A 14,358-nucleotide genomic window follows, 5' to 3' on the forward strand; every position below is an offset into this window, starting at 1 on the left:
TGACCCTGCAATTTTGATCCAACTCTTCCCATCTCATATTTACGTAGGGTAAATTACAACCACTTCTGCTTTGTTTGCAAGAATGTTCATAATTTTACCTGCTATTCTGGCTGACTACTTCGTATTAAGCAGGAGTCTTCCATTGTAATATAAAAATTTCTCTCCAAATGCTGGCAAAGTTTAGGTCTTTCCTTGTCTTACAGTCAAGTAAAAAAGGCATTCTTTTCTAGCTGAATTTAAAACAATTTCTTCCTTCCTCTTCAGCAAGTGTTGTGGTCAATACCAGTAGTTTTTGATGATGACATAAAATAAAAACTGTTATTGAAAAAGAACCATATATGAGCTGTTACAAATGGAAATAAATCATGTCATGCATTTTCACATCTTTAATTAGTAGTAGCAAACAAAATTCATATGTCACTTCAGCTAGGGATGGTCGGGTTAACTATTTTTCCTATGAAGAGTGTGCTGTTTGTATCTCTATCAAAAATCAGCATGAGGAAGGGATGGCTGAATTCAATGGTTGGAGGAAGAGCCACTGCCATTATTTCAGCAGCAGTTGCTGCTGCTGCTTCAGTACCTCTCTCATCAACATCCAGAGAAGCCTTATGAACAACCTGGGAAAAAAGAAAATAGAGTCACTCTGGGCAGTCAACAGCCACTTGAGAAATGAATTAGACTCCTTCTAAAGAAGCCCTGCTTTGAGGGACCCACTGAGAAGTGAGTAGAGGCAGAAGAGCTGTCACGGCTGCTTAAATGAGGGCTTGGATGGAGCTATGGAAATCTCATTAAAAAGTTCGAAATATTGGATGAAGGATAGAGGCTCCACCTGTAACTGTTTGTCTGCACCTCCAAAACTGAGTCTCCAGGGTGAGAAGGACAGGTTGTCATGTACCTGGGAGCATTAGTGCTTTTCCTTGAGGAGCCAGGGGTTGATGCTCCTCTCATGTTTCAGATACTGCCCAAAAAATCTTGGCCAATACCATTCTTGGAAAAACATACATGCAGCAATCTAATCTGATCTCCAGTGTCACTGAGGGCCAAACTCCTTTTGTAAGCTTGCAGGCTGAGGCCTGGGTGACCCAGCTGCAGGCAAGCCAGGAAGCTGGGAGCTGCATTTACCTGGTGCTTCTGGATGCTACCACTGATGGGTTTTCCCTGTATGTTTGTGAAAAAACAGGAAAGGTCCAACAGCCACAGACTTACTTTGGAAACCTTCAGCTCTGAGGTGCCAGTGATGCCAGAGAGATCTGCCTGGTTTGTGAACACATCCACAATTCCCATCTTGCTAAGGGTGTTATGTATTTCATAGCTCCCAGATATAGAAAATTTAGGGAAGTAGAGGTCCATAAAGCTGTTAGATAGAAGAGAAACATAGAGAGTGGTGAGAGGATTTTTCACCAACATAAAGGATGGTGAGATATTTGTGTAATTCCCATGAGTGTCAAATCCCAGGAGTTTGGACCCTGAATGTACAATAAGCAGTAATTCAATTGCTGGTTCTTTTCATGGTGATACAAGTACTATTTTTCTTAATAATAATAATAGTAACAATCATAATGGTATTTATCTGGTGTTTTGCTTCAGGAAATTTGAGAGCACTCTGCTAAGAAGGACAGTAACAAGAGCCCCTCTTTACAGGCAGAGACGAGGGACAGCCCATGTTACTCAAAAAGGTGGAGAACTCAAGAGAAGTCCTGACAAAATCTGCTTGGGGAGAAGTGTGGCAAATCCCAACATTTCAAATCAAATAAGTATTTTTGACATAACTGGGGCATTTGGCATGGCCCCAGGTAAGGTCTGTTTCCTGCTGCCTGCACATTTGGATTCCATGTCCTCTAATTTTCTTCCTCCTCTGGGCTGGCCATGATCAAGTTTGCCATTGACTATGAGCTGTTTGTAGGCAGTTCATGCTTAGTATGCTTTCTGTTGGATTTCTTTTCATGCCCTGTCCAGGGATCCTCAGAGCATCCAAGTCACTCACAACAGTGATTACCCTTGAGGTAGCTCAAGTCTTTTGCTGCTTTGCCCAGAGACAGCTTGGGTTGTATAGCAAAACAGATGGGACCTGACTGCAGTGCTGTAGCCCACATGTGGTACCTCCCAGTGCACTACAAGCGGATGGGATCAAGTCTATCAGCACTGGCATCAACAAAACAGTAGAACAGAAATTGCCATTTGGTTCTCACAGTTTCTCCCATGAAGAACTTATTCCTATATTGATCCTGACTGACCTTGCACCACAAATTCATTTAGATACAGGTTTTCCTGATATTGCAGCTGAGAATGATACATTTTTTATTTTAGATATTTGAGGTTTCACATTATTAGCTCATATTCAGTTTGCTACCCATTATGTTTTTACTAACTGTGCTGGTATTTCTGTGGTGATGCACTGAGATATATGGGTGTGAACTGCACAGCCTTATTAGTTGTGAATTAGGGCAGAGCTTGGTAAATTAAGCATGTATTAACTTGATATTACTCATCCACTGTTGCTAAGATCTCCTCTCCCAGACAAACAAGGTTGTAAAATGCATTAGCTGATGTTGGTGTCAATGGTTGAAGCTAACAGAAACTCATTAGATTTTTATAGTTTCAAAACAAAATGCCAGAAAATCAGGACATCCACAATTAATCACTTGCCTGTTCTAACATCAACTGTATGCTGCAAGATAATTGTGTAGGACATATCATGTCTATAAGCACTACAAACTGTGTAAATTATGCTTTATTTAAGGTTTATACCTTATTATGCCTGAGTGTCTCAGTAACATATGAGAAGTAAAACACACTAGCTGAAATCTCAGTACAGAATATTTGACTTAAAATTGTGACCATTCCGCTCAGTCCATGGAGTATTTTAGAAACACCAATCTAGGCTTGCTATTCAAGATGGTTGGGAGAGCAGCAAGTCACTCAGCCATCAACAAAAGAATAGTTAAATACCAACCAGCTGCAAGATTTTTACAGCTAGGGCACACAAGCCAAAAATAACCCACTCAGTTCCCAGAATCACCAAGTTCATAGTGTTTGCATTCCCAAAAAAGAAGAAATACTATAAATTAGGTGTCATTGCAGCTGACTGGCAGAAGATTACCTCTGGAAGAGATGGTCTGACCATTTCTGGATGGTTTCCTTGTCCAGAGTTTGCTCTAACTGCTTCATTTTCCCTTTTGCTGGCAGAACCAGAAATGCAGTAGCACTCCCATTATAATGCAGTCGTACCACAGTGCATGAGAGCTCTTCATCAAAATAGAAGTCAAATCTGCCCATCTGGTGCATCATAGGGACTTTCACAGTAGTTTCAGCATCCACAAAGAACTCCCTTTCTTCCGTATGCTCTGGTTTAAAAGGCTTTTCCCAGCTGCCTGATACAGAGAAGGAGAATTTGACTGAATATCCCATGTTCTATCTGATCACAGACTAAATTTTTTATAGCTAGTAAATAATATTCAGCTATTTCTCCATGTGTTAAATACAGAATTTTCAAACGTAACACTTTAAAATGTGTATCACAGTAATGCAAGGATCTTTTACCTGTTCAAAAGAGTGCATTGGATTCCAGTTTCAATTTATATTTCAGATGTCAGTAATGAAATAATTAGGCAGGTTTTTTTGTACCTACCACTGCTTTTCTGTTCAGGGGATCTAAGTGGCCTTTCTGTAAACATCATCTGTGTACTCATATACTGCATGCACTTAATTTCTATTGTCTTTAATCATAAGCCTCAATTTGTAGATAAAATAATGTAGGATCTCGTATCTGAGTGGTGTTATGTCGGGCTTAAGGGCACATCTAACCCACATCAGAAATGCACAGTTTCTGCTTTGTTCCTTAAAATATTCTCCCCTATTCATTACTATCTTCTCCCATATATAAATGTTAGTGTGTATGGATAAAGGACTCAGATAGGGGGAAAAAAAGAGTATGTAGTAAATTAGGCTATTGAATCATGCATAATTTTAAAAAGAGGCATTAGGTCACGTATAAGTCTCAGTGCCTTCACTGAAAATTAGAAGAGCATGGGACAATTGGAGTTATGGTTAAACCCAGGAGCACCAGATCAGGCTGCATGGAAGGCTGTGGCTTGGAGCAGAGCTCCTGGAGCTGTCACAAACAGAAATAAGCCTGTGTGGCCTCCAGCTGCCTCCCCATACTGAGAGGGGTCCTGTAACCTCTCCACCACCTCCACTATGCCATTAGGGGACCTTCTGGCCTAGAAAAGAGCACTTAAAAGTTTCCCTAGACCAGTTCTCAGTCAAGGTAGCCAACACTAGATCTGTTGATAAGAATGAATAGTGAGAATGTGAACCCTAGAAGACTTACTTACCTTTAAAGAAAACAAAGCTAGCCAGAAGCATTACAGTTTGTGGGTCTATGTCCTTGACCAAATTAGTAATTTTCCCATGTGTTTTCCTCTCTATATAATCATTGATGTGCTTTTCAGCTTCTGTGGGTTTGTTAAAGTCAGTGGTTAAAGCCTCCAGCTGATACAGAACTTTGGCATCATCTAAAAATTTTTTTAGGAGTTTCAGCTTCTCTGTTACAAAGATGGCATTCCCCATGTTGAGCTGGACTCCGCCCTCAGGATGGTTCAGCATGTGGATTAGGTTGTGGAAGCCTTCATGTATTTCTTTCTCCTGAATCTCTGTAAGGTTGAAGGTGAGTCCTTCCAGGATCTGAGACTGTGTGGCTGATCTAGCCCCAAGGGCCAACATCGCAAATGCAGCGGAGATGCTCACAGGAGAGAAGAAAATGTTCTTATTAGGTGTCTCCTGTGTAACCTCCCTAAAAAACTGGAATGCAAAGTCAGCATTGTTTGGTACAAGTTTGAGGCAAGCGATCGCTTCACCTCCATGATGTATGTGGTGTTTAGGGTCATTTGGATCATGTCCATTGTGGTCACTGGGTGGGAGCTGACTGTGGGCAACGGCATGGAACCCAGCCAGTAGCAAACTGAGGTAGAATGTGGTCTTCATGTTCTTGTGTTAAAATCCTAGAGAAAAAAAAAGGAGATGATATTACTATGGTAAGTAAATAAATGAAGTACAAATAGTTATTCTGTCATTACCACTGAATAAAATGTCTTATCTCTTTCTTTTGTCCTCAGCTTCCATGTTCTCCAATTCTTGCCAGAATATTTTTTTTTATTTTCCCAGGCCTCCTGGCAAGTCTCCAACAACTCTTTCTGCCACCCCCACCCTAAATACCTGCAAAGACAAAATTCAGCATGGGTTAGTTGAATACACAGCACCCTCAGCAGGCTGGAGAATGGAGCATATCCCGTTAGAAAACACCTCGTGGTTAATCGCTGAAAGGCTGTGGTACCACTGTGCTTTTGACTCTAATGGTCTGAATAATTCCTTGAAAGTTCATCATAGAAGAAGTCTGGCTGTTTTGTGAGTTAGGGGAGAAAGAAGAAATTCATGCAAGTGAGCAGCAATCAGTAGCTACATAGAATGTGAGCAAATAGGCAGGCAGGAGATCTTTAAATAAACTTTTGGTCAGATTGATAAGGGGCCCTATTTAAAAAAAGGACAAATAGTGGTGGCTGTTCTTCAGCAGCAAACCAGATAAAAACCCCTACCTCTCTAAGGAAGGGGTGGGTTTTTTTCCTGAATGGAAGTTATGCAATGTTTTAAATAAGAATCTGAAACAACATGTTGTCTCTTCAACCAAACTGTTGGAGTGGGTTCATTTTCAGCATGGCAGAAAAAAATCAATGTCATTAACAAAGAACAAGGCCATATTTTTATCAGCTGCTCCACTGGTCAAAGGGTGAAGCGTTTATCAGTGTGTTACACTTGGCTGTGGTAGCCTCATTTCATTGCAGAGCTGACACTCTGCACTGTATAAGCTCTTAAAAAGAGACCTTGGAAATGGGGTTATGAATGTCCCAATAGGCCTCATTTCTGAGGAGGAATCTAGGGCAAAGAAATGGTGCAAGAGTTGCACAGGGTTTGAGGAGATAATGAGGCAGATTTGCTAAAACTGTGCACAGAGAAACATATTACACCAATTGCACCCTTCATCTCTGGCATGACTCAACTTGAGAGACTCGTCAGAAAGTGCTACGCTTATGGTCTTGCTTTCTCTATAAGATCAGAGGGAGCAATTTGTGTTAGCAGTTGAGTATCCACTTACAGTTAGACTCATGAGAACAACAAAACATTTTCAAGCTATAATCAAACATTCAAACATTTACATGTTTAAGTAATTTTAGAAAGAAAGCCTATTTAAGAGCATTACTGACAAGTGTAAGAACTGTAAGGGTTGGGTTCTTGGTAACTACATTTTCAATTACTGTATACAGTAGTCTTAAATTATAGTTTGGTCTCCTCTGATTTTGACATTGAAATACTTCTCCATGTATCTAGATACTTGTAACTCAACATAAGAGCTTCAGTTCTGAATTTTTAAAACTGCTATCAGTGAGCCAACCTATTAGTCAGACTTTGAAAAGAAATCAACTCCCAAACAAAAGCATCAGAGCTAAGCCTAATTTATTTCCACATATCCAGCAGGCTGATTCAGAAGCTGCCTATGAATAAATTATTTACTATGAACTATTTACTCAGCTGCAGTCATAATTTATTAAGAATAACATGAATACCAAAAAAGAGAAATATTTCATTGTTCATTGGCATGTTGCCACCTGTTCTCTATCTCATCATATTTAATATTTATTACAAAATATAGCACCTGATAGATAGGCTTTTCTATGTATACCTCAAACCACCAATTCTATTTATTTGGAATGCAAAGCAGAAAGGGAGTTTAACTGACTTGACCTCAAAATTATGGTGAAAGGATGTAGAATGATTTTGCTGTAAGGGTTCTGTAAAATACTGGTTACAGTTTTCTGAAGGATATTTTCCCTATCCTGATATTTTTTCTCTATGTAGTTACAACATGTTCGCATTTTGTGGTTAATTTATGTACTTTCATGGAATTAATTTCATTTTATTACAGCTCTGAATTCACAGATAATTAAATACAATCTGAATCTGAATCATCCATCTGTTACTCAGTACTGGCCAATCACAAACTGCCAAGACTCATGAGTCAGACCTCAAAAAATCTTGATAAGTTAGTTTTAAAGGCATGAGATTATAAAAGACTTAGCAGTTGTGATTTGTAGAGGTCTTTTTTTGTTGTTTAAGCCTTGAAGATAGCCTTTCCATTAGTCCCTTTTTTGAAACCTAAAGGTACTTTTATAATAAGATTTGCACCCTCTGAACCTTCAGAATATGATTGCGGATTGTTACTTCATATTTGACACTATTTCATTTGATGTTATTTTGGCTTCTGGGTAAGGAAGTGGTCAACCACTGATAAATTGACAAAAGACACCCTTTCAGCATGAAACAGAAGATGCACATTCTCATATGGTCTTAAAAGATTGATAGATTTTCCTATGGAGCATAGTTGCTAATGATTTATTAAAAAGCAAAGAGCTGAGAACCTGTGCTATAAAGCCTCTAGGAAATTCCCAATCTGAAGGAGTTCAGTTTGCAGAAAGCTCTTTAAGACCTTTACTTACATAATTTCCAGAAAAAAACCCCAGTTTATCCGTCAACATGGCAGTAGAAGTGAAAAGCACTTCAATTCTAGTTCCAAACCTAGTCTGACTTGTTGAATAGCCTGGAAGGAAACACTTCTATCTCTGCCTCTTTTCTTTGTGTGTGTTACACAATAACAGTATATTTGTGGTGTTCAAGAATAGGTTCCTCTAAAGAAGAGCTTTTAATCAAACAGACAATGATAAAAGAGCACGCCAGCACTTGGTGGACAGTGTTTTTGGCAATTTATCTCTAGTGATAACGCTTGCTGAATGTATTACCTCTTCCCTAGCACACAGTCTTCCCTACCATGCAACTCAGAAACAAAATGGAGAACACTGGAATTAGGTGAAGTTACCGTAGAATACTTCCACCAGAAAACCTGCAAGTGAGCTGGACTGAGTTTTCTGACTGACAGAACTTGCTTCTTTGTGGATATAGCTATTTTGTCCATTTTAGGGCTGATTTCTGTCTCTGTGATTTGAAGAGACAATTCTGAAAGCAACTTTCTGCCTTTAGAAAGAACTTTCTGCCATGTATTATTCCAGGAGATTAATATCCATCCCATACCACTCCCGTAAGGTGTCCCCATTGATAATCTCATTTCAGACAACATGAAAACTTGTACTACTCAGAAATATATGAAAGCATGAAATAGAAAAGCTGTTTGCTCACCAGATGGTGCTGCTTCCCTCCTGATTGTTTCTGAAGGAGGAAATCTGAGAAATTTGTTTCCTGAAAGCAGCACTGTGGGGGCACCAGGCACATCAAGATACAGCACCACCACCAGTGGTGTCTGCTGAACTAAATATCAGCTACCCAGAGACTTGTAAAAAAACCCCACTCAAGCACACGAAAAATCACAAAAGAAAGACTTGACTAGTCATATCTGTTTGTGAGAACATGACCTCAGAAACCTACTGTCCAGGACCACCTATTCAAAGGAGCATCACAAACTTACATGTGCTTTCCTGGCTGGCCAGAAAGCTCTGCATATTTAATCGTATGCACCTGAACAGGTTCAGGGCCTGTTCCTGACTGATCATCTAGACATTCACTTCTCTTGTCATTCAGAGTTTTGATACCTCTATGCCTGAGCCCCTGAGGAGACTGCAAACACAAGCTGAGGACATTGGACTCTTCGGAGAGTCCAACCACTGTGACTATTTCATTACAAGTAATTCCTTTTGCAGGAGAAATGTGGAAGCCTACTTTACACTATCCTTTAGAAATGTATGTGACTGTTCACAGGGCTGTTTTGTGTTTTTTCTATCTTCTGTGAGCCAGCTTAGTATTGGAGAACTCAGCCAGAAAGTGGCATCATCCACCTCTAAGCCTCCTTTTACCTGGAAACAGGTGAACATGAGCTCTCACTCATGCGTATTTGCTGTTGAACCTGAGTTACTGCACACACTCAGGGATGAAGCATCACTGAGGCCAAGAGAATAAAAAAGTAGACAAAAGAATGAGTGCAGTGGTTACGGCCGTCAGGTGGGGATTTTCTTCTCTCTGCAAGAACAGATCAGACCATGTTCTCAGTTCCTACATTCCAATGTACACCCGGCCACAGCCCTGTTTCTGACTCATTGAAAATGTTGACCTCACTGTGATCTTCTGAACATGTGAAAATCACCAGTTTCTCGCCTTCCTTCTCAACAGGCCTGTAATCTGATGATTACGCCAATAATGTCTCATCTAAAAGGGAAGCAGACATTAGATATACCATTCCCTAAGCAATGGTATTTCTTGTAGATCTTCAGTATAAAAATCATCAGAATTACTTAAAAAGAATCAACAATACATTAAAAAAGGTTTTAAGCACTTGTCCTCAGGCTTTTAATGAATCAGGGCCTATATCTAGCAGTAGGTACACCAGGGAAAGCCCCCCTTTTAGGATTTACTGGCTACAGAGACCACCTTGCTTCCTGGCAAGACACTCTGCTCTGCTTTTAGATTCTTACTCCTTCTTCCAGTGATCTGACAATGTGTAGGCAACTCATTGCCTCAGTTGTGATGCCTATGTCCTTTATCTCCAGCTGACACAATAAAAACCTCTTTATCTAGGACAGATTTCAATATAAGATGCAACCCTAGAAAAGATTTAAAATTGATTGCCTGCAACAAGAGGAGACACTTTTGAAGTCTCTATAGGAAGCGAAAAAATCACTACTTACAGCAGCTTCCAAGGATCCTGCTATCTTCACCAGGACTACCCTGCAGCTCCCTCTCTTATTTATACAGTTAAATAGCATTATGAAAGCAAAATGTCCTCTAGAAAACATTAACCAGGACAGACAAGTGTTACTACTTTAGGAATGGTACAGAGTAAACAGTGAAGACAATTTTTCTGGACAAGCACCTGATTTTTGCTGTATATGCATGGCCAAACCCTGCCTTTACTTAGAGCTGTCATAAGAGTCCCCTGCATTTCTACACATCCTCCTGCTGGGACTCCAGCTATTCACTCTAGGAAATACTTCGTATGCATCATTAACTTCTGTAAACTGCATGAGTTCATACAGTAGAAGTACTGAAGTGAGTAAAATGAAACATATACATAATACTAGACATGAGCCTAAGGAAAAGACAGCTGGATGCATGCTATAGCCAGATCTCAATTTAGTATTTTTCACAGAGATATTTTGCTTCCTCTACACCAGACTTCTAATAGTTTTTGTTTGGCATATTTGTTTTAAATGATACACTATTTCTTAATTACCTACACTGTCATTAATAAGGGCCAGTTTCTGGGGACATCACTTATAGACTTAAAGCTGCGGTACTGGTGTTCATAGTGGTTGGGGGCTGCTATAGGAATGTGCATCCAGGACCCCATGGCACCCAGCACTCAGAGCGGTGTCACCTGGTGCCTCATGCAGCAATGGACTGAAGGACAAACTCTTGCCTGTGCTCCCAGTGTGGGCTGGCACAAGGTGCAGGCACTGCCAAAAGGCAGACAGGGAGGGGCAGGCCAGTACATCAGAACCTGCTTTCACACAGAGCTGGACCCATGCGGTCAGGCCACCTGTGTATTACACAACCCCTTTAAGGGTGTGCTCCTGCAGCACCCATGGAGGGGTCACAGGGACTGTGCTAATGTGGGTGTGACTGAGGGATTGGAAAACTCACAGGTCAATGCCCCAGTGAACACCTTCCATCCAGGAGCATCCCCTCAGGAGGTAGGGGATTCAAGGAGAAAAGGTGCTATAGGTCATAGAATCATTGAGGTTGGGAAAGACATCTGAGACCATTAAGTCCAACTGTTAACCCAGCACTGAGAACTCCATCATTAAGCCTTGTTGTAGCCAGATCTACACGTCTGTTAAATGCCTCCAAAGATGGTAATACCACCGCTTCCCTGGGCATCCTGTTCCAGTGCTTCATAATCCTTTTGATGAAGAAATTTTTCCTTATATCAAATCTAAATATCTCCTGGCACAACTTGAAGCCATTGCCTCTTGTCCTATCACTTGTTACCTGGGAGAAGAGACCAACACTCACCTTGGAGCAACCTCCTTTCAGGCAGTTGTAGAGAATAAAGTCTTCCCTGAGCTTCCTTCTCCCCAGGATAAACAATCCCAGCTCCTCCAGCTGCTCCTCATTAAGACTTGAGCTCCAGACCCTTCACCATCTCCGTTGCCCTTTGCTGGATATGCTCAAGCACCTCAATGTCTTTCTTGTGGTGAAAATGCCTTTTCTTGTAGTGCGCATTAAAGAAGGAATCTTTCAGAAAGAAAAGGTTTACAATAACAGGATGAGTGTTTTGGTAGGATTTTCCTCTGGGCCATTCCTCAGGGGTTAGCAATGAATGGAAGCATTTCTTCTCCTCTCTTTTCCAGCCTGTATGCCTGCACAGTTGAAACTACCAGTAGGTACAGCATGGAAGGTTCTATGCATTTAGGGCTGTTGGAACTTCTGCAAATTCTTTACTTCCTGGCTTCTACCTCTTTCTCTTCAGTGGGTGCCTTTCACCTCTGCAAAGATAAGCAGAGTGGTTCAGGAGTTTTGATCCGGGCTGCTAGCAAATGTTTTTTAATTGCTTACAGACTGAGAAAAGCAGCTGGGCACATGCAGCCTGTTTTTCTGTAAACTAGCAAATGAAAATAACCTCTGAGGTTACAGAGGCTTACCTAAGACATATTCAGACTGAAGATGAGTAACACGTGCACCGAGAGAAAAATGAGAGCACAATTAATGGAAAAGTTCAGCTATGAATAAAGTTACTGAAAAAAGTGAAGGAAAAAACAATTGACTTAATATTACTTCATTTAAGAGCAATTTACTTTTGCAATTGGAAGTGCCATTCACCTGCTGACATTAGTATAGGAGTGCAAGAGGGAAAGTGACGTAAATGAAATCTAATCTGTATCCATCTCCAGTGTTATTTCCAATGTGGTACCTGTTTTCTTTTCCCTCATCTTTGTAACAGTTTCATCCAGTCATGTAAGCCATCCTGAAATTTTCTGAGACTGTTTCAATATTTGATATCAGAATATGTTGCATATGAACTTGCAGCTCTCTTTTTATGCAGGCAGTAGGCTTATGTAGGCACTGTTCTGATATTCTGAAAGACAGGAATCCTTCCATTTGGTTCTCTTGGTCTGGAATATTAGTCTTATTACTTTGAACCCCAAGTTACTCTGGAGTTTTTAAAGTATTATTATTATTGTTATTATTATTAATATTAAAATACCTTAATAATACTGTTTCAGTTTTTAGTAAATTGACAACATTAAAGAGTCATACAGTGTGAATTCCCTTGAAGACAGGCTGGCCGTAGTCCAAAAAGAATTAATTATTTAAGTTAGAAGAACTGTGTTCTTGCTTCTCTAGTAGAGAAACACTTTCATCTTTTTAAAATACTTAACTAATTTCCCTAAAAGCCATTTTAAAACACAATGGGTTGTTGCTGTTCTGATGATGCCTTCTGGAGTGCAGAGAGCACAGAGTCCCTCCAACAATAGCACTGAGTAAATGTCAGTGTGGAACCGGTGAAAGCTGTATCCCACTCTCCCCTGCCAGGCTACATTTAATTTGTGGAGCTCTGTGTTTCAAGAGGAAAGGCACTCGTGGTTACAGGGAACAGTTCAGCAGTGACCTGCTGGAACAAATGCCAGTACAGATCAAGTACAATTTTGTCAAGTGCCTGCTCCAGTGCTTCCACGTGACAATACAGCAGACCTTCACCTTTAAGTTCCTTCTTCTTTGCTTTCATGCTGTGCACTGGTCTTGCCCCCTGCCAGCCCCACACAGGGGTCTGGGCTCACTCCAAGGGGGAGTGTCTTGCTCAGACAAAAATTCCAGCTCCGATTAGGGAATGCACACACAGTACTGTTCCCTGAGCCCCTGCAGTGAGTTCCTTCCCGCGTTTCCAGTCTATCATCAGTTTCTTTCTGCAGTGCAGTCAAGACCTTCTGGGTCCCAAGGAGAGTTATGTTCTATCAGCTCCAAAATCTGGCTTGGAGTCTGCTTCCTTCTCTTAGGCTGTGGTTGCACAATTGCTTTAACCTGACCAACGTACAGGATGCTGCTGCCAGAGATGTCTCATCCCCCTGCATCCCTGCCATCTCTCCAGGATGGGAGCTGGAGCCCAGGACAAGTGGGGAGAGGCTGGGGGAACAGGTCTTTTTCAGCCTGGAGAAGACCAAGGGCGAGGCTGCACTTGCTGTCCTCCCGACCTAATGGGCTATGTCAGAGAGCAGATGGAGCCAGAGGTGCCCAGTGGTAGTGAGCAAGGCACGGGATGCAAGCTGCAGCAAGGGAAACGCAAATGAGATCTATAAAAAGGAGTGTTCACAGGGAGCTCAAATACAAGGGCACTTCACTGTGTGAACCTGTGAAACTGCTGTCCCTGAGGACATCCAAAACCTGGCTGGACATGGCCCTGAGCAACCTGAGCAACATTCCAGGTTGGTGCTGCTGTGAGCAGGTGGTGGGATTGGATGACCTCCAGAGGTGCCTTCCAGCATAAATTTTCCTACTTTTCTAACAAAAAATGACTGTGAAACCATGCTACTAGGAGTCCCTGACTCCACTTGCACTGCAGGTTTGCATTTCATCCTGCAGAGAAACTCCTCTCTGCTTCTCATCACATGAGTCCAGAGGCTTTTCCCTGAAACACTCAGCTGCTGGGAAGGTGTCACCTCCCTTGTCCTCTGGCGTGCCCCAGCAGAGCCAGCACAAGGCAAGCAGGCAGTCTCCCTCCTGGCTGCCCAGACACAGGCTCTGCCAGAGCACAGTACACAAAATGCACACTGAGAACAAACAAATCTGGTGGACCATCTGCCATGCTCCCAGCACACCACAGCCATGGCAGGTGGCTCACACTCCTCTGTGGTGCTGCCTGTGCTCAGACTTGCAGCACTGCACAGGACTGTGCCCTTCTCCTCAGAGACTTTGATAGTTCCCAGCACTGGCTGGATCTCAGTAGGAATCCATGTAGCTGCCTTGATTTCTCTAGACCAGCCGGTAATTCAGGCCTGCTAATGATACGCTTTCTAACAGCCTGTGTGGTGGAGAGAAGGAAACTGGTGAACCTTGGATCAGGCAAAGTTGAATGGGCTATTTAAAAAGTTTCTATGAAAGAAATATTTGATACAGCCATTTTCTTTCACATATGTCTTTTAGGACAGTAGATTTTCAGATATGTCCTTAGTGGGGAGCTCAAGACGTTGGGATTTAACTCAGTTTTCTTTCTAAGTGTGCAAGAAGCATGTGTGCAAAAAGCATGACTGCAGGTGTCTCAACAGGTCTGACTCTTTGCTGTCGGCCCTCAGGACAAGATAAAGCATC

General features: G+C 41.6%; 1 protein-coding gene across 2 annotated transcripts; it reads right to left on the reverse strand.

Moving 5' to 3' along the window:
* Positions 1-371: 371 nt before the first annotated feature.
* On the reverse strand, positions 372-9,801 carry LOC138111801 (alpha-1-antiproteinase 2-like). 2 transcript variants are annotated; one of them, XM_069018160.1, is made up of 5 exons: positions 9,741-9,801; positions 4,335-5,000; positions 3,101-3,371; positions 1,207-1,354; positions 372-617 (listed from the first exon to the last, which is right to left on the reverse strand). In XM_069018160.1, exons 2-5 carry the CDS (start codon positions 4,981-4,983, stop codon positions 423-425), a joined length of 1,263 nt encoding a protein of 420 aa, XP_068874261.1. In that variant the 5' UTR covers positions 4,984-5,000; positions 9,741-9,801; the 3' UTR covers positions 372-422. The 2 variants fall into 2 exon arrangements, with proteins under 2 accessions (XP_068874261.1, XP_068874263.1); XM_069018162.1 differs by lacking the exon at positions 9,741-9,801 and adding an exon at positions 8,913-9,064.
* Between the last annotated feature and the right edge of the window lie 4,557 nt (positions 9,802-14,358).

This window comes from Aphelocoma coerulescens, chromosome 5, assembly GCF_041296385.1.
Source record: "Aphelocoma coerulescens isolate FSJ_1873_10779 chromosome 5, UR_Acoe_1.0, whole genome shotgun sequence".
Taxonomy (NCBI): domain Eukaryota; kingdom Metazoa; phylum Chordata; class Aves; order Passeriformes; family Corvidae; genus Aphelocoma; species Aphelocoma coerulescens.